Source organism: Oryx dammah, unplaced genomic scaffold (assembly GCF_014754425.2).
Source record: "Oryx dammah isolate SB20612 unplaced genomic scaffold, SCBI_Odam_1.1 HiC_scaffold_21, whole genome shotgun sequence".
NCBI lineage: Eukaryota > Metazoa > Chordata > Mammalia > Artiodactyla > Bovidae > Oryx > Oryx dammah.
This window is the reverse complement of record NW_024070205.1, coordinates 28,508,176-28,528,425: the sequence shown is the minus strand read 5'-3', so window position 1 is coordinate 28,528,425 and position 20,250 is coordinate 28,508,176. Positions and strand designations below refer to the sequence as shown.

Here is a 20,250-nt window from a genome sequence, read left to right as displayed (position 1 = left end):
GCAGATGGTGATTGCAGCCATGAAATTAAAAGACGCTTACTCCTTGGAAGGAAAGTTATGACCAACCTAGATAGCATACTCAAAAGCAGAGACATTACTTTGCCAACAAAGGTCCATCTTGTCAAAGCTATGGTTTTTCCAGTGGTCATGTACGGATGTGAGAATTGGACTGTGAAGAAAGCTGAGCACCAAAGAATTGATGCTTTTGAACTGTGGTGTTGGAGAAGACTCTTGAGAGTCCCTTGGACTGCAAGGAGATCCAACCAGTCCATTCTGAAGGAGATCAACCCTGGGATTTCTTTGGAAGGAATGACGCTAAAGCTGAAACTCCAGTACTTTGGCCACCTCATGCAAAGAGTTGACTCATTGGAAAAGACTCTGATGCTGGGAAGGATTGTGGGCAGGAGGAAAAGGGGACGACAGAGGATGAGATGGCTGGATGGCATCACTGACTCGATGGACGTGAGTCTGAGTGAACTCTGGGAGTTGGTGATGGACAGGGAGGCCTGGCGTGCTGCGATTCATGAGATCGTAAAGAGTTGGACACGACTGAACGACTGAACTGAACTAAACTGAACTGAATCCTCACAAGAATCCTATGGAGTGAGTATACCCTATTATCCCCATTTTACAGATAAGGAAACTGAGGCACAGAGAGGGGAATAACTTGCCTAGACTCACATAGCTCTTTCCATGGGAAAATGCCTTGGAAGTTACACAAAGAATATGACAGTGTTGACAATATCAAATACTGGCAAGGATGTGAGGCAACAGGAACTCACTCATTGTTGGTGGGAATGCAAAATACAGTCACTTTGGAAGAGAGCTTTGCGGGTTCATTAAAAACTAAATGTACTCTAACCACATGATCCAGCAACTACAACCTTGGTATTTCCTCAAAGGAGCTGAAAACATGCCCACACTCAAACCTGCACGTTGATGTTTATGGCAGCTTTATTCATAACTGTCCAAACTTGGAAACAACCAGGATGTCCTTCAGTAGGTGAACAGATAATGCAACACTGCTCAGTGTTTAGTCACTCAGTCAACCTCTTGGACTGCAACCTGCCACGCTCTTCTGTCTATGGAATTTCCCAGGTAAGAATACTGGAGTGGAGTGGGTGGCCATTTCCTCCTCCAGGGGATCTTCCTGACCCTAGGATCAAACCCTTGTTTCCTATATCTCCTGCACTGGCGAGAGGGTTCTTTACCACTGCGCTACTTGGGAAGCAATGGAATATCATTTGGCACTAAAAGAAGAGCTGTCAAGCCATGAAAAAACTTAGAGGAAACTTAAATGCATATTACTAAGTAAAAGAAACTAATCAGAAAAGTTGTATGATTCCAACTATATGACATTTTAGAAAAGGCAAAAAACCATGGTGACAATAAAAAAGATGTGTGGTTGCCAGGGACTGGAGGTCAGGGAGGAAGCACAGAGGATTTTCAGGGCAATGAGACTATTCCATATGATATTATATTGGTAGCTACATGTCATCACACATTTGTCCAAGCCCAAATCCATAGAATGTACAAGAGTAAACCCCACACAACACTAGATCAACTACACTCCTCCACTAAAATTAAAATTAAGAAGAGTGAACCCCAAAGTAAACCTGATTGCTCCCCTGATAGCTCAGTTAGTTAAGAATCCACCTGCAACGCAGGAGACCCAGGTTCTATTTCTGGGTGGGGAAGATCCGTTGGAGAAGGAATAGGCTACCCACTCCAGTATTCTTGGGTTTCCCTTATGGCTCAGCTAGTAAAGAATCCGCCCCCTCCCCACAATGTGGGAGACCTAGGTTCAATCCCTGGGTTGGGAAGATCCCCTGGAGAAGGGAAAGGCTATCAACTCCAGTATGCTGGCCTGGAAAATTCCATGGACTGTATAGTCCATGGGGTCACAAAGAGTTGGACATGTCTGAGCAACTTTCACTTTTCTTTCCAATGTAAACCATGGGCTTTGGGTGATTAGGATGTGTCCATGTAGGTTCATCAGCTGCAACAGTTGTACCTCTCTGGTGCTGATGTTGATAACTGGGGGGGGGGGGGCTGTGCATGAGTGGCAATGGAGGGTACCTCAGAAATCTCCATATCATCTTCTCAATTTTGCTGTGAAGCCAAAACTGCTCTAAAAACAGTGTATTTTTATATATATGTGGTAACTTCTAAGAGAGAAGATTTGGCATAATTTTGCTTCTTCCTATTGCCTCTGTCACATCTCATTTTTCTCCAGTAGTCATGTCTCACTTGTGTATACTCTTTTCCTGGAACATCACTTCTCAAGTGGTGAAGCGGAGTTAAGTCTGGAGAAGGGAACGCTTGGCCGCACACCCAACAAGAAGCCTCCCTCAACAGATGTCCCATCGCGATCAGATTTGACGTGACATTTCAGTCATGCAACTACAGGAGAAGAGGGCTGCAGTTACCTTTGTTGGAGCTGGAGAACTGGATGCCCACGTCTTGCAGAAGGTGCTCTGTCTCCTCCAGCCAGGACAGTGACAGGTGCAGGATGTCCAGCGACACCTTCTGGAGCCCTGAGACAGGTGGGCTCACCTGCAGGTGCTGCAGGAAGCTGACCTCCTTCCTCAGGTCGTTGCTGCAGCACGACATCTTCATGCAAGCCTGGAAAGAGATGAGGTCGTGAGGAGCCAGGGCACCGTTGCCAGAAATAGCACCTGACCGCCGTGACCTGCAGAGAGCAGTGTTCTTGATGTGTTCTTGAAGCAGGAAGTGCCCTGGGATGGCCCACTTCTAGTTGCCTTTTAGGGGGTGGGTGGGACGAGGGGGCAGCTTTTATTTTGTGTGTACTTTAGTTGGGACTTTCGACGGTCAAAGAGACCCCATGTTTACAGACTTAGAGAATGAATTTATGGTTGCTGGGGGGACAGCAACCCCTTATGGAGGGAAGGGATAGTTCGGGAGTTGGGGATGGATATGTACACACTGCTATATTTAAAATGGATAACCAACAAGTATCTACTGTACAACACTTGGAACTCTCTCAAAGTTATGTGGCAGCCTGGATGGGAGGGGAGTTTGGGGGAGAATGGATGCATGTATATGGATGGCTGAGTCCCTTTGGTGTTCACCTGAAACTACCACAACATGGTGTGTTAATTGGCTATGAAAGTGGAAGTCGCTCAGTCGTGTCCGACTCTTTGCAACCCCATGGACTATACAGTCCATGGAATTCTCCAGGCCAGAATACTGGAGTGGGTAGCCTTTCCCTTCTCCAGTGGATTATCCCAACCCAGGGATCGAACCCAGGTCTCTCGCATTCCAGGTGGATTCTTTATGAGCTAAGCCATAAGGAAAGCCCAAGATATAATCGGCTATACCCCAGTATAAAATAAAAACCAAAACAAGGGATTTCCGTGGTGGTCCAGTGGTGAAGACTCCGTGTTTCCAATACTAGATCCCACGTGCCACAACTAAAAAATCTCATATGCAGCAATGAAGATTGAAGGTCCCACATGCGGCAAATATCTGGTGCAGCCAATAAACAAAATTAAAAAAAAAAAAAAAAACAGAGGAAGAGATCCCATGTTTAGGTACAGGCAATTCCAAAGCCAAATTGCCAAGGACGATTTGGCTGAAACGAGAACCAAATTTGGCTACAAAATTCCTGCTGAGATCAACACATAAGCTGGTCAGAAAGTCCGATTTCCTGGCTTGAAAGAGTGCTGACAAGCCAACATTCACAGACTCCCCAAATAGCAGCTGCTTATTTCCAGAGAAAGCAGAAGCAGCTGCCTGCTCCGATAAAGCTGGTTCTCCGGGTGGGGGCTGGGAGGTGGCGGGTGGTGGTCGGTCAGAACCAGTCTTGTCTCCTCCAGAGTCAAAGGCGACTAGGGTAGGAGCAGCCTTTCCATTGCTGGGACAAAAAAGAAAAACGCAAATAAAGAGCAGGATGTTTTCTTGGTTTCTCTGGAAATAACCCAGGGCTATTTTGAGGGCAAGAGGAGAAGGAGGCGACAGAGGGTGAGATGGTTGGATGGCATCACTGACTTAACGGACATGAATTTGAACAAACTTCAGGAGACGGTGAAGGACAGCGAAGTCTGGCGTGCTGCAGTCCACTGGGTCACAAAGAGCCAGACACGACTGAGTGACTGAACAACAACATTTCTTCCCCTGAGGTCCAGGGGCCTCCCAAAGGGGAGTGTCAGGCAGCTTTTTCTTGGCCACACCAGTTTCACCTGGGAGGCAGTTTTTGAGGTCCTTTGTTTTCTACCTCAAACAGATTTCTCCAGCAAGAGAGAAGGTGGGCAGAAAAGCAGAGCCGGATGATTTCCTGAACAAGGAGCACAACGTGAGCCATGGGGGGCACGGGTGAGAAGCGAAGGAGGGCACCTGGCAACTGTCTAAGGCCTTCTTCAGCTTTTCAACGCTGTCTGTGACCTCCTCCTGTCGGCAGAGCCCGACCTGGGTCTCCTTCTGCAGGGTCCACTTTTTCTGCTGAAAGTTGATGTTGTCCTCAGTGACCTGGGTGATCTTCTCTATTAACTAATGGGAAAAAGAAAAAAAAAAAAAAAAAAAAGATTGACATTGCAGGGTGGCTCTGGCGGGAGGGGCTCTGGGCTGGGGGAGGGCACGGGCTTGAGCTCCCATCTCTGCAGGGTTGGGGAGGGACGTCCTGGCATGTCTGGGTGATGGCTCTGGAGGAATGTCGGCTCTGTCACCAGGGCATGTTTCCCAGGATCAGAGATGATTTTTAAGAGCCAAAGGCTTGTCATGTGGCCCTGTGTGTGTTCTAGATTCTTCAGAACTCTGGGAGTGATTCATCACGCTGAGCCTGATGCTGTGGTGCCCGAAAGAGAAGGCTAGACTATCCGAGAGCAGTCCATGGTGTGAATTTTTCACCCGCGTGCCGACACACGGTTGGAGGGGACAAACGGAAGAATAACAAGTCAGTCCTTACAGCCAGAGGCACATCCTTGCTGCCGGCTGCCCTCTTCAGGAGAAACGAGCCAGGATGCCTGCTCTATGGCGAGGCTGTTTCCTCATGGGACTAACAGAGGTGGACCATGCAGGCCTGGAGACCAGACATAGACCTGGGTGGTTCCATTTGATTTTCACAGAAACACTTCAAGGGAGTTTAACTGGCTTTTACTCTAAAAGCCAGGAAATCCCAGAATATCAAAACAAATCTTCATGGTGTAGCAACAGTGTGAAAAATATGCACCACCAACAAAAAACAGAAACATATGTTCCCAGTGTCTGGAGTCCCGGGTCCCCGAGGAAGAAAGTGGGGAAGAGAGACGAACCTGCTGATCGGAGACGGGCTTGTCCTGGAACGGCTTCGCTCGTCCGTAGGTGGCCTTGATGACCTGACTTCTGAAATGCTCCAGCTGCAGCACAAAGAAAGGGAAGGTGATGGAATGAGTGGTGCCGCTGCAGCCGCAAGGCTTGAGGAGGCACTTCCACCGCTGGGTCTGGGAGAAATCGGTTAGAAGGCTCTGCACACCATTAACGGTCACTATGGTTGGGGCTGCCCAGGTGGTCCTAGTGGTAAAGAATCCGCCTGCCAATGCAGGAGACACAAGGGATGTGGGTACGACTCCTGGGTCGGGAAGATCCCTCGGAGTAGGAAATGGCAACCCAATCTAGTATTCTTGCCTGAAAAATTGCACGGATGGGGGAGCCTGCCGGCTACACTCCATGGGGTTGCAAAGAGTTGGTCACGACCAAGTGACTAAGCTCGCACGCAAACGGATTATTAACACCTTCACCTCTCACTGGAAGGGGCAGTGCCCACACAAGAGAGGGGGACGGTAGGTGTTAATGACTTTTCAGGCATGCCCGCCTAACCCAGCCGATGCGCGTGGGCAGCTCACATACGTCTCAGGCCTTCAGAAGAGCCACTCACTGCCAATTATCCAGTGGGAAGTCTGGGGCTGGGAGCGCTCTTCCGTAATTGGTACGCTGGCACCAGGCTGTGAGATAAATATTGAGACTGTCAGCCTAAGTAAACTGTGTAATCAGCCAGGGTGCCCGGGGAGAGGAGGAGGAGCAGCCTGCTGCCATTTTGTGCCTTAGGCCTCGTGTCCTGAAGATGATGCCTGCTGTATTCCCCTCAGGGTCCCCGGAGCCTGGCACCCAGCAGGCACTCAATAAGTGTTCATCAAATGCTTGTAACAGAAACAACTGACTTGGCAGGTGTTCAAAGTCTTCGCCTTCAGTTCGGCCAGCTTTTATTGACTATCTCGCTGGTTCTGGTGTCTTCAGATTACGGTTGATGAAAGAATACAGTTACATTAGAATCAGGGCTTCTAGAATGACAAGTTCAAGGTGTCCCAGGTTCATGAGAGGCCTGAGAGACAAACAAGCCCAACTCTCTCTGGAAGTTTACCAACATGATGGCCCTTGGCTTGGGTTTTTGGCTCACGGGCAAAACGTGGTCACGAAAGACTCTAGAATAGAGCCCTGAAGGACCATAACAGCTGGGGAATTAATGTGAATGTCAACGAGTCCAAGACACAGGAGTTTGCTGCACACCAGGAAGTTCTGAAAAGCCAAGGAAAGGAATTATGATTCTCCTAAAGACAGCTCTGCAGTCAGCTTGCCGGGAGCCAGCTGGGTGATCTGAGGGATTCCGGGCCGTCTGTTTGTTGCATGACCAAGGGGAGGGTCCTAACTTGCCTGAGAAAGAGGTTATGTAGGCAAGGCCCCATGGGCGATGGCCCGCATCACCACCAGAGGCACCCTATGGGACTGCTGTGAGTGGAGGGACAGGTCCTGCTGGACAACGGGAGTCTGTCCTGGAGTCACTTGCCTGGGGAAAGGCATGACCCCAGGCAGGGAGCTGGCTGTGGACAAGAGGGTGACGTGGGAATGCCAGGGCAGCACAGAGAGCCCTCATCCTTACTCTTTCGAGTCCTGGAGGAATCTCGGTGTCTTCCTGAATGAGCTCTGGCTGGAGGCATGACCAGGCTCCTGGCAAGTGGCACAGATCCTGCCCTCAAGGTGGGTGTGTGCTGGGGGTGCAGAGCACTGGCAGGGGAAGGGGTAGCCGAGGTGCACCAAGGGAAGCCCAGAGCCGTGGGCTCTCTCCCTTGGTAAGGGGTCAGTGCCCTGCAGGAGAGAGGACACCGGGGGTGACGGTGTGGATGTTTGTTGAAGAGGCTTTAATACCTGCCAAGAGGCACTATTGTCATTGTTTAACCTGTGGGTGCTTCTGGAGTTCAGCGTGGGGGACGATGCCCAGTCATACTGTTGGTTCAGGCTTGGATGCCACCACATGGAAGGGCTTTGGGAGCTGGGCTGGGTGGGCTGGAGTGCTCCTTTAAGGACTGTGGTTCTTAACCTTTCTGGGTAGTTTACAGACTCTTCTGAGAATCCAATGAGTGACAAGGTGGACTCATCCGCCCAGAAAAAGAAAAGCATAAACACACATACATGCCAAATGTTCTTGTCCTCCTGGAGCCATGGTTGCCAGGAGAGGGGTGCCTTGTGGAGGGGTCCAGGGTGGGCTGCCCTGGGTGGGCCACCTTCCACAGGGGCAGTGCTCCATCCTGGGATCTCGTCTGCCCTCCCTTAGTCTTTTCTGAGGCCTTGTTTGCATGTTCTGGCCATCATGTCTGTGCCACGTGTAAGAGGAAGGGCTGCTGGGCCATCTTGGGTCAGAGCCTGGGAGATGGCACCCCCAGACCTGCTGAGTCTGAGCCTGCTCCCCACCTCGCCAGTTTCCATTTGGCATGAGCTGTGATAGTCTGGGTTCTATTATTAATTCTACTATTCAGTTCAGTTCAGTCGCTCAGTCGTGTCCGGCTCTTTGCAACCTTATGGACTGCAGCAGGCTTCCCTGTCCATCACCAACTCCCGGAGCTTACTCGAACTCATGTCCATTAAGTCGGTGATGCCATCCAACCATCTCATCCTCTGTTGTCCCCTTCTCCTCCTGCCTTCAATCTTTCTCAGCATCAGGGCCTTTTCCAATGAGTCAGTTCTTTGCATCAGGTGGCCAAAGTATTGGAGTTTCAGCATCAGCATCAGTACTTCCAGTGAATATTCAGGACTGATTTCCTTTAGGACGGACTGGTTGGATCTCCTTGCAGCCCAAGGGACTCTCAAGAGTCTTCTCCAACACCACAGTTCAAAAGCATCAATTCTTCGGTGCTCAGCTTTCTTTACAGTCCAACTCTCATATCCATATATGAACACTGGAAAAACCATAGCCTTGACTAGACAGACCTTTGTTGGCAAAGTGATGTCTCTGCTTTTCAATATGCTATCTAGGTTGGTCATAACTTTTCTTCCAAGGAGTAAGCATCTTTTAATTTCATGGCTGCAATCACCATCTGCAGTGATTTTGGAGCCCCCCCAAATATTAATACTTCATTAAGAAAAATGGCGGGACTTCCCTAGTGGTTCAGGGGTTAAGACTCTGTGCTTCCACTGCAGGGGACACAGGTTTGATCACTGGTTGGAGGACTAAGATCCTGCAAGCCATGTGGCTTGGCCAAACAAAACAGAACAAAACAAAAACAAACAGAAAAGTGGCCTCCCCTGTGGATACTGACTAGAGCGTCTGTTTGGAGGCCCAGAGGAAGAAAGATTGCTGTAAATGTCAAGACAAAGAAAAGTGAAGGAGAAAGTGCTAGAAACACCACTGTGGTTGAAAGGCTCAAACCCTCCCTAAGAGGGACCCGCACCACTGGTTTACTAAGGTGGGCCTTGACCTGGGACTGGCTGCTTGGTCAGGGTCTCAGGTGATGGCAAACACCAGTGTGGGCAGCTTCCCAGCAGGAAAAGCCTTTTTAGCGACATCCCCTGGGACTCGGGAGCCCTGTCCCCTGGGATAAGTGGGTGAAATTAAACCAGGCCGTCCTCCTCCTCACTCATCCCCGCCGGCCGCTTGGGAGCAGGGCTCCGTGGAGAGCGGTGGGCCATGAAGGGGCTTGGCAGCACGCCTACCTGACCTACTGCCCTTTCCAAATTGGCTTTAATGAGGTTTTCTCTGTTCCCCATTTCTTGCAGCTGAAGCAATTTCCTTCTGGAATCCTCCTGAAGCTTCTCTTCAACCTGAAAGGATGATGAAAGCATGGGCTTGCTGCTAATGTGATCATCACGCCCTCTGGGGGAACTCTTCTTGGGGGGGTGGTGCTAATGGCAGTGGGGGAGTCCTCGAGGGGTAGGGACAGCTGCGGCCCCGTGGCAGGGGTCATGGGCATACACAGGGTGGAGATAAACTCACAGGGAGATACCCCTTAAGGGAAGGGGCTGAGCTCAGCACCCTGGGCTCAACTATGTCCCATCACAGACTCCAATCCCAGCTCGGTCCCTAGCAAGATGTGTGACCCTGGGAAAGTGATTTCACTGCTCCATGACTCAGTGTTCTCATCTGTCAAATGGGGACAGACTACCTGTACTGCAGCACAGAGTTATTGTGGGAATTCAAAATATTTGGAATAGTGCTTACAGGTCTGAGTGTGGTAAATATTGGTGTGACCTATAAAAGGTGGGTGGGGAATTTCCTGGTGGTCCAGTAGCTAAGTCTCCTTGCTCTCAATGGAGGGCACCCAGGTTTGATCCCAGGTCAGGGAACTAGATCTCACATGCTGCAATGAAGATAGAGGATCCCACGTGCAGCAATTAAGATCCTGTGCAACCAAATAAATAAATATATTTTTAAAAAAGTGAACAGGAATATCTGCCATGCAGCCTCCTTCTAAGACTCCACGAAAGGTCCTTGGTCAGTGTTATTACTGGGTTTATCATCATAACTATTTGTCATTACCACTTTGAGCACACCCACTGGTGGAAACCTCTCTAGAGGCTTGCTCAGTAACGTCTATTAAGAATTGCAGCCTGCAAAAGAAGGTGTTTGAAGTGCAGAAGCTTGCTTGTTTAATTCTCCCTTGCTTGGGTAACGGGGCAAGCTGAGGTGAGCTTGAGAGTGCTTGATGCTACCATCTGCTGGCAAGTGTGGGCCTTGCAGCTGCTCATTTCAGGGACACATCTAAATCAGGGACATTCCTACTGAGCCCAGGGCTCTGGCACCAACAGGAAACCAGGCAAACGCTCATAAATAAACGGAGAGACTTTGTGCTGAAACAAATCCCATGGGCCGTGTTGATCAGGGATCTGACAAGGGGGATCACAGAGATGTAATAGAAGACCCAGAGGAACTCTTTGGAGCTCTCCTCTGAGTAGAGTAGTACAGAGGTAGAGCGACTACCCAGCTCTGGTACCTTGGAAAAGCCACCTCTCTGGGGCCTTAGTTTCCTTCCAGATCTAAACACGCTCTGACTTGTATTTCAGCTGCATTTCCATACACCACAGAAGCCAAGTCCAACACTGGACTCTGCCCTTATCTGTGTTCTCCACGAACAGCCCCCCATTCCCACTCCTGAGCCTCAGGCAACTTCAGGGGCTGCCCTGCTCCCTCCATCACACCTGGTGCTCTCCACGCCTGTCCTCCCATCCCTCTCAGGTGACATGCTGGGCTGTGGCAACTGGCCTCCTCGCCTCTAGTTTAGCGCCTTGCGGTACTGTGAGGGTTAGCCAGCTGTAGGGCAGCTCTGACTTACAGAACTTTCTAGAACGATACAGATGCTCTGAATCTGTATCATCTAATACAGCAACCACAAACCACATCTGGTGATCCAGCGCTCGAAACGGGCTGGTATGATCGAGGAAATGAATTTCAAAGTGTATTTAATTTTGATTAATATCAGTGTAAACAGTAGCACGTGGCTGTTGGCTATACAATAGTGATTGGAGTCAGACCAACCTGGAGTCAGCCAAAACTATGTGACTGGGCTAGTTACATTGCTAGTTAACAAGTGGTCTTGACTTTCTCATCTGTAAAATGGGGAGAATGATCTCTAGGTCATGGCGCTGTTGTGAAGAGGGAAAAGAGATGAAATGTTTGGTGGCAATGCCCAGTCCATGAGAAACTGCAGCTATCATTTTCACCATTATTAGCTGTGAATGTCACATATTAGTTCTCTGTTTGGAAGCCCTGGTAGCGCCCCACTGCCTGTGTGCAATAGAGCCTAAGTGCCAGAACTAGTGCAAAACACCAAGCCAGGGATTCAAGAAGCCCTGATGAGCTCTGAACAAGGCAAAGAAAAATGGATCCGCACCTAGGTAAATCATAATAAAACTGCTGGAAATCCAGGGAAAAGAAAATCTTTTGCAAAGGTGCCACAATAAGGCTTACAGATGACTTCTAAATAGAAATAACCGGAGCCAAAAGACAGCAGTGACATACCTAATGCTGTTTCTAATGTGCCGAAAGAAAAGAACTGCCACTGTAGAATTCAATAGGCAGTCAAATGTGTTTTAAGAATGAAGGTTAAATATACATTTCAAGATAGACACACAGACACATCTGAGACTGTCATCAACAGAGCTACAGTGAAGGAAAACACTAAAGGGTATTCTTCAGAGACAAGGCAAATGAATGCAGATGGGTGATCAGAGATGCAGAAAAGACAAGCAACAGTAAGAGTAACATGTGCATATGATACTGACTATATAAAAACACCAATAATATCTTTGGGGGCTTTATTAATAACTATAGAGAGGAGTTTAGAAAATGACAGCAATGACTTACAAATCTGGAGGGGTTAAGTGAAGTCAGTGTGTTCTAAATTCACTGTAATGTCAAGGAGAAGGGCATCAGTTCAGTTGCTCAGTTGTGTCCGACTCTTTGCGACTCCATGAATTGCAGCACGCCAGGCCTCCCTGTCCATCACCAACTCCTGGAGTTCACTCAGACTCATGTCCATTGAGTCAGTGATGCCATCCAGCCATCTCATCCTCTGTCTTCCCCTTCTCCTCCTGCCCCCAATCCCTCCCAGCATCAGAGTCTTTTCCAATGAGTCAACTCTTTGTATGAGGTGTCCAAAGTACTGGAGTTTCAGCTTTAGCATCACTCCTTCCAAAGAACACTCAGGACTGATCTCCTTTAGAATGGACTGGTTGGATCTCCTTGCAGCGCAAGGGACTCTCAAGAGTCTTCTCCAACACCACAGTTCAGAAGCATCAATTCTTCGGCACTCAGCTTTCTTCACAGTCCAACTCTCACATCCATACGTGACCACAGGAAAAACCAGAGCCTTGACTAGACAGACTTTGTTAGCAAAGTAATGTCTCTGCTTTTGAATATGCTATCTAGGTTGGTCATAACTTTCCTTCCAAGGAGTAAGCGTCTTTTAATTTCATGGCTGCAATCACCATCTGCAGTGATTTTGGAGCCCCCCAAAATAAAGTCTGACACTGTTTCCACTGTTTCCCCATCTATTTGCCATGAAGTGATGGGACCAGATGCCATGATCTTCGTTTTCTGAATGTTGCATAATTATCAACTAATACTACATCTTGGTAAGTTAAGAATGTACATTGTAAGCACTTCTCTGGTGGTCCAGTGGCTAAGATTCTGCACTCCCAATGCCAGGGGCCCGGGTTCAACTCCTGGTCAGGGAACTAGATTCCACATGCCACGATGAAGAGCTTGCATGTTGCAACCGAAGATGGAACGTGCCACAGTGACGATCTGCAACTAAACCCAGCACAGCCAAAGGAATAAGTTGATTAAAAAGAATGCACATTGTAATCTTCAGGATGACCACTAAGAGAGCAATGGAAGAATGAAAACCTTAATTAATGTGAGATCTTTGCAAGTCAAGGATAAAATGCTATTGTCTTACTATTATTAAAAGGATAGTAAAAAAGTGAAATGTTTCCAAGCTAATAGAGGGGGAAGGTGGAATGACAGAAAACCATCAACTCAAAAGGAGGCAAGAACAGAGAGAAAAAGCAATATAGTTACAGATAGTACAATTGGCACTGAGCAAGAGAGTAGATTTAAATCCCAGTGTATGAGTAATTAGATAAGATAAACGGGCTGAAAGTAAAAGACTGTCAAACTGGATTTTGTAAAAATGATATGCTATTTGGAAGCTGTATGTCTAAAACTTAAAAATTGACAGAGAGGACTTCCCTGGTGGTCCAGTGGTTAAGAATCCACCTGCCAAAGCAGAGGACACGGGTTTGGTTCCTGGTCCCAGGAGAGTCCACATGCCACGGGGCAACTAAGCCCATGAGCCACAACTACGGAGCCCTCGCACCCCACAACAAGACGCCACTGAAATGAGAAGCCGGTGCACCGCAGCTAGAGAGTAGTCCCTGCTCACCATCTCTAGAGAAGGCCTGTGTGCAGTAATGAAGACCCAGCACAGCCAAAAATAAACACACAAATAAAATTTTAAAAAATTAACAGAGAAAGTATGAAAAAAAGATGCTATGGAAACCCTAACCAACAGCAAGCCAGTGATGGCGCTAAATGACAAAGATGATGTTAAGGGGAAAACACTACTAGAGATGAAAAGAGACATTAAAAAAAAGAGAGAGAGACATTTTATGATGATCAAAAGTCTTGTTCTACTGGAAATATTAGAATTCTAAATTTATATGCACATAGTAATACAACCTCACAATATATAAAGCAAAATTTGTCAATATTAAAAGAAGAAACACACAAATCTACAATCATGACGAGATTAAAAAAAAAACCAAACGTTCCCAATGACTGATAGAACACAAAGACACGCACACACACAAATCAATAAGAGTATTTAAGTTGGAACAACATCATTGACAACATTATTGATTTAATGGATCAGTTCTTTCCTGGGTAATTTCATGATTGAAGGCAGTGGGTCATGGTTACACACGGGAACTTTGGAGTCTGGCAGACCCAGCCTGGGGCGGTTGCCAAGGCGACCCATCCCTGCCATACCTTGCTCTTTTCCCGAAGCGTCTTAGAGATCAGGCTCTGCTCCGTACTGCTCCTCTTCAACTCCTCCCTGAGCTTTCTCACTTCTTTCTCCATGCCGTGGATTTGCTACGAAAGTTTCAACAACAGGGAAGTCAACTTCGTAACTCACCTCACCTGGTTCGTTAAGGTGGAACCTAGCCTAAGATCAGTTTAATTCTTTCCCTTGGGAGATGCTTCTATATCTTTAAAGCAAAGTAGGGTTTCTTTCATGGAGAAGGCAATGGCACCCCACTCCAGTACTCTTGCCTGGAAAATCCCATGGACAGAGGAGCCTGGTAGGCTGCAGTGCATGGGGTCGCTAGGAGTCGGACACGACTGAGCGACTTCACTTTCACTTTTCACTTTCATGCATTGGAGAAGGAAATGGCAACCCACTCCAGCATTCTTGCCTGGAGAATCTCAGGGACGGGGGAGCCTAGTGGGCTGCTATCTATGGGGTCGCACAGAGTCGGACACGACTGAAGTGACTTAGTAGCAGGGTTTCTTTCAACAGATGCATTGAAAGTGCAGAGTGAGGGAAAATTTGAGTTTCTTTTGAAGATCAGTATGGATTCTGGATTAAACAGTATAAGGGACACATTCACTCATTAGATTCTCCTTCCTTGGAATATATTTTGAGTTCAGTCTAAATAGGGGTTATTTGGAAGACACCATGGGCAGAGCTTGGAAGAAAAGAACAATGAGCTTTTTCTTTTTGTTCCCATTTGAGACAGAGAATAGCAGTGCCCCTGAGAGAAGAAAATGGCCTCAACAGATGGAAAATATATGCTTAGTGATGTTCTTGAGGATTCGACTGGTGCGGAGGGCGAACATTCACACCTAGTGCTCATCTTTTCATTGTGCTAATTTTTATATTCCCCTTCCATACAAAGCCAATGATATGTCTGCTTTTTTTGTTTTTATGAACTGATGTAAAACTGAATGCATCGATATTTAAGTAACAATACTTAAGAAGGCGTTTCATGTCAATAACAGTGCCCACGGCTGTGATAAAACTTGTGACAGTAGATCATGAAAGTCTGGGCATCACAAGTCTAGGGGTAGGGACCATGGTGAATTTCTAGCAGCATCTAGTGGCCACCTGGCCACCTTCTGTCCCGGTCTCCAGCCCAACTCTAGCCCAGCTCCAGGGGCAACCTGATGAGGGGCCTAGAGCCAACTGTCCATGAAATCCTAGGAGGGTATGTTTTCCAACATTTTCTACCCGTCTCTTTGAGGCAAGCAAACCAAAGAATTATGTTAATTACATTAACAAACAAACACCCATAAAGCCCCAGAGTTTGTACTAGCTAAGGGGCCAAGGAGCCCCTCCAAAGCCCTGTAGGTCAAAGTCTAGGCTTTCTGTGGACACCCAGGGGTGAGGAGGTTCAACGCACGGTTTTGTAGAGTTTTAATTCTTTCTCTTGGGCTTCCAGGTTCTCCTTCTGGGCATCTTCCTTCTTTAACTCTTCTTTCAGCACTGAGCACTGGGGAGAAAAATAACAAGGTCACGTGGGCTTGACTGGGGGCCCTAAGTCCCTATGTGCGTGCCCAAGGTTGTCTTCTGCTGTTTAACTCAATCACACCCTGCATTCTGAGAGGCCAGACCATCTGTGTGATGGAAGCACGGGCATCCTGTGGTTGTTCCTGGTTCACCCCTCTTGTGAGTTCTGACAAATAAAGCATCTAAATAACCGTTCAAAAGCCAGCAAACTGCACCACAGGATGAGTCCAGACTCGTAGAGTCTGGGTACTTAGGGTGGAGGAATTGAGCTGTTTTCATTCAGTGAGCATTGAGAGTGGTGAGGGAGGGCCAGTGGGTTTGGGTCGATCTTAGTGCTTTTGTGCAGGTTCCATCTCAAAGACACAACTGCCCTGTTGGTCACAAAGGGGTAAACGGAGCTGCCTTTTCCGAGGGCATTTTGGCAACAGACATTAAGAGCATAAGGATGGATGTGCCTTCTTTTGACCCAGAAATTCCCACTTTAGACATGTACCCTAAGGACAATGATTAGAGAAATCAGTGAATCTGTAGCTTCAAGGATGTTCTCCATAGAACTGTCAGTAACAGTGGAAAAAAAAACAAGTGTTGTTTATGACAGGACATGACTTTATAACACTGTGTACATCTGGGAGAAAGTGTGTGGCTTTTAAGACCAATGATAAGAGCACTGATTTATTAGCATGGGGAATCATTGTGTTTATGATTTTAAAAAATACACATAGTGTAAATTCACTGTAAAATCACTGACTGATTGATTTCTAGGTAATATATAGAAACAAGACTGATAGAACCCAGAGGAAAAGTGACCTCACTCTAAGGTCAATAAGGAAGGGGAAACGGGGACATAATCAAACAGATGCACTGTGGGAGGTGGAAGAGCCAAGCAGGGGCTGTCTTTGCATATTCCTTCTACTAAGCACCAGCTCCGCAACCCATCCCTGTCCCCAACACACACACACACACACACACACACACACACACACACACAGTCCTCTCACCTAAAACAGCGAGTGCACATGCCTAGGAGGGCACTCTGCTTGTCAGAAACAAAGGTAGAGGCATTGGCCAGGTGGCTGACTGAGGCAGAGGCAGAGGAGCACTGCTAAAACCAGGCTCCCATGTCGTGGAAAACGATTTTGTCATTCCCATTTCACAGATGGGGTAATAAAGGCCAAATAAGTTATAGTAAGAGAAAGCTCTGGGATTGGACCCAGGTCTGTGACTCCAAAGCTCGTGCCTTTTGCCAGTTTCATATTCGGTGTAGTACTGCGCACCAGGTACTACGTATCGGGCCTTTTCCTTGGAACCTCAGGATGTTTCCACCCCACACCCGTGCAGCCTTGGCTAATCCATCAGACAGCTGCTGGGAATCCCTGAGTTACGACCTGAGATGAAAGCTATGAGGTTTACCTTGACTGGCAGAAACAGATGCATCATACAAATACTGAGAAATCTTATCCTATAGAGTCAGGATTCTAAAGTTGGCATGGAAGGCAAGATTTGCAAATAAAGTTCCATTTAAAACACTCTTCACTTGCCTACCAAGTCTAGGTAAGAAATGAGAGTTTGTGTGTTTGCATCTGGATCTTCAAACGTTGTGATTTGAAGGCAATTATGAGAACCAGTGGTGCTGGGACCATGATGGAGCCCTGTGGGTTGTCCTTGCTCACAGAGAGATTTTATTCTGTTTTACATTAAGCTGTGCAGTAGCAATATATGCTAATAAGTGTGTTTGTTCCTGGGGTTTATTTATCATAGGGGTTAAAAAATGTTTGCTGCATTTGAAAATATATCATGCTCTTCTGAGCCACATACTGTACTTTAAAAGCTGCCGAGAAGTTGACTTCTCTGCAGACACGTGACTGCACTGTGTCTGCTTTGGTGATGACCCAACACTCACTCTGGAGTTGAGGGCTTCAAGCTGGTGATCCTTTTCTTTGTTCTCACTTTTTAGTTGATTCACCTCCTGTTTTAGTTGTTGAACTTGCTCATCCTTTGCCAACATATCCTTTTGCAAAGATGACACCATCTCTGCAAAACAAAAACAAAAACTCACAGGTCAAAAGGGCAGGGAGGATTCCTGGCATCACCACAGCTGTTAGCCAAGTTTTGGACAAGAACCTCCAACCCAGGGCCAGCGTTCCTAGAACTGCAGGGGATGTTGCCAAGAATCCCAGAGCAAGAACAGGAATGAGACCAGAGACCATGGAATGCGGTTTGAGGCTTCAGGGAGAATGAGGGGCAGTCAGCAAGCACCAGTGGGAGGAGAAGCCTTTGAGGGCCCCTGGTGGGCACAGGCTGGGCAGAGCCAATAGGCGAGGCCATGCCCAGGGCTTGGGGAACAAAGGCCCAGCACAGGTGAAGTCCAGGAATTTTTCTCCAGAGCCCAGGAGGCAGACTTGCGGCAGAGCAGACTGCTGGACACTCTTGGTGGGGTGGCTAGCTTCACACTTACATGAGTTTGGCCCCGTCCTAACCCCTTATTAGCTTGGTGGTCTTGGACAAGTTATTTCACCTCCCAATGCATGTCCTGCACAGAGTTATTGTAAGGGTCAAGTGAGATGGTCTGTCCTAAGAACATAAAGTGACTAACTTACATTTGTTGCTGTTGTTCAGCCGCTAAATCGTGTCTGACTCTTTGCGACCCCGTGGGCTGCAGCACGCCAGGCTTCTCTGACCTCCACCATCTCCTGGAGATTGCTCAAACTCATGTCCATTGAGTTGGTGATGCCAACCAACCATCTCATCCTCTGTCACCCCCCTACATGGCACTCACTATGTTTCATGACAGCCAGTTTCCAGCATGGCCCCCATGCCCTCTCTCCTGGAATTCATGCCCTTGTGTGGCCCCTGCCACCCTGAATAGGGCTGACATGGGTAACCGACGTGATGCTGTGGAAATGATGCAATGTGACCTCCCAGGCTGGGTCATTAAAGACACTGCGGCTTCCTCTTTGCTCTCTCTTGCATCACTCACTCTGGGGGAAGCCACCCCCCATGTTGTGAAGACACTCAAGCAGCCCTCAGGAGAAGTATGTGTGATAGAGGCTGAGGCCTCCAGCCTACAGCCACATGAGCAGCAGCTCTGAAAGGGGTTCTTCCTGCTTCCGGTAAGGCTTTTGATGACATGATTGATGCCCCAGCCGACATCTTGACTGCAATTCAAGAGAACTAAGTTACACACCCCTCTGTCCCAAATTCCTGTACTGCAGAAACTGGGTGAGATAATAAATATCAGCTGTTGTTTTATCCGTTACATTTTGGGATAACTTGCTATATAGCAATAGATAACTACTCTGTTATTGAATTATCACTTTGGGGAAAAGTGGGAAGTGAAAGTGTAAGTTGCTCACTTTCCAAGCTGGTGGAAGATTCGACTTCCAGTGGACTTGGAGCCTCATTACATGCTCATTGTAACGCAATCTGAGTGACACACCCACCAGCAACAGAGAATGAGATCGTTGGCCGGTATCACCGATTCAGTGGACACGAACTTGGGCAAACTCCAGGAGCTGGTGAAGGACAGGGAAGCCTGGCGTGCTGCAGTCCATGGGGTTTCAGAGTCGGATACAACTTGGTGACTGAACAGCAACAACACACCCACCAGTACCATCACAGTTTTGAGGTCAGTCATACAAGGTCAGAAGTAGGCAGTGGCCTGATTTCCGGAAATCACTGCCGTTCCCCGAAATACTTGGGATAATCCTCCCACTCACTAGCCTATGAAATTACCCAGCCCATAAAAATTAACCACCTCATATTTCAGGGCCGCTCACCTTCTGAGATGGCCCATACTCTCTGCCTGTGGAGTGTGTTTCTCTCTAAACGAACCCACTTCTTACCTATCACTTTGTCTCTCACTGAATTCTCTCTGTGACAAGACATCGAGAACCTGAGCTTTATTAATGAATAAATGAAGCCCAGATGTATGACCTCAGTTAAAAGACAGTGTGTTCTGGCCTGGGTCCAAGTCCAACCTGGGTTGCACAGTTTCACACCCACTCTGCTGTTCTCCCTTGGGTCCCCCCGGAGGCACTGGCCACCGTGTCACACAGTGGGTATTCTCCACAGCACGACCACTCTCTGAAGCAGGCTGTTCGTTTATTCATCCTTTTCCTTCAGTGAGTACAGGGATCTGACTGTCTTGCTCAGAGCTCTCTCCCCAGAGCCTAGAACAGGGCCTGAGACTTAGTAGGTGCTCAGTCAGCATGCTGAAGGAATGAAGGAATCCAGGGAGTCCAGGCTCAGCCACAGCTCCTCCCACCCAAGCCCTTTATCAGGGAACCGCCTTTGTTGATCAATTAGAAAATGTTTCAGTTGGGCTCAAGTGCACTCAGGTGAAAATGGGTGAGATGATGGGCACCCAAAGTGGTGACCCCATTTTGTCCATGTTGTACTTTGCACTCCGGCAGCCTGGCTTGTGGAGCCACCCAAGTCACACTATGTTCTATGTTCTCCCTGATGGGGCCAGTGCTCAAGTGACCTTGTAGACAAGATATATGTGTGTGTGCTCAGTTGCTCAGTTGTGTCCGATTCTTTGCGACCGCCATGGGCTGTAGCCCGCCAGGCTCCTCTGCCCATGGAATTGTCCAGGCAAAAATACTTGAGCAGTAGCCCTTTCCTTCTCCAGAGGATCTTCCCAGACCAGGGATTGAACCTGGGTCTCCTGTGTCTCCTGTATTGGAAGATGGATTCTTTACCACCGAGCCAGCCACTTGGGAAGCCCAGTCAAGATACAACATTCTCTCCAGTATTTATCAGGCCCTGCCCTAGGAAGTGGGTGGCAAGAAATCTGCACTGAGGGAGAATTCTAGCTCGCTGACACTGGTGGCCAGGTGGGTTGCTGAGATCCCTGAGGCTGCATCCAGGTCATGGGCACAGGTGCTGTGGTAGACTCGGGATGTCTGCAGGGGGAGGGAGGCAGGTGCAGTGGTAGATTGGTGATGTCTGCAGGGGGAGGAAGGCAGGTGCAGTG

At 48.0% G+C, this 20,250-nt stretch overlaps 1 protein-coding gene across 7 annotated transcripts in view; it reads right to left on the bottom strand.

The window, feature by feature from the left end:
• The window catches only part of FHAD1 (forkhead associated phosphopeptide binding domain 1), a 160,490-nt gene that overhangs the window by 65,314 nt on the left and 74,926 nt on the right, over nt 1-20,250 (bottom strand). For 6 of the 7 annotated variants that reach the window (XM_040263983.1, XM_040263984.1, XM_040263987.1 and 3 more), the window contains exons 8-14: nt 17,176-17,306; nt 15,169-15,258; nt 13,754-13,858; nt 8,920-9,027; nt 5,271-5,354; nt 4,357-4,509; nt 2,430-2,625 (exon numbers count right to left, since the gene is read on the bottom strand). In XM_040263983.1, the coding sequence (XP_040119917.1) occupies nt 2,430-2,625; nt 4,357-4,509; nt 5,271-5,354; nt 8,920-9,027; nt 13,754-13,858; nt 15,169-15,258; nt 17,176-17,306 (867 nt within the window). The remainder of the gene's footprint in view (nt 1-2,429; nt 2,626-4,356; nt 4,510-5,270; nt 5,355-8,919; nt 9,028-13,753; nt 13,859-15,168; nt 15,259-17,175; nt 17,307-20,250) is intronic. The other variant, XM_040263985.1, reaches the window with a different exon arrangement.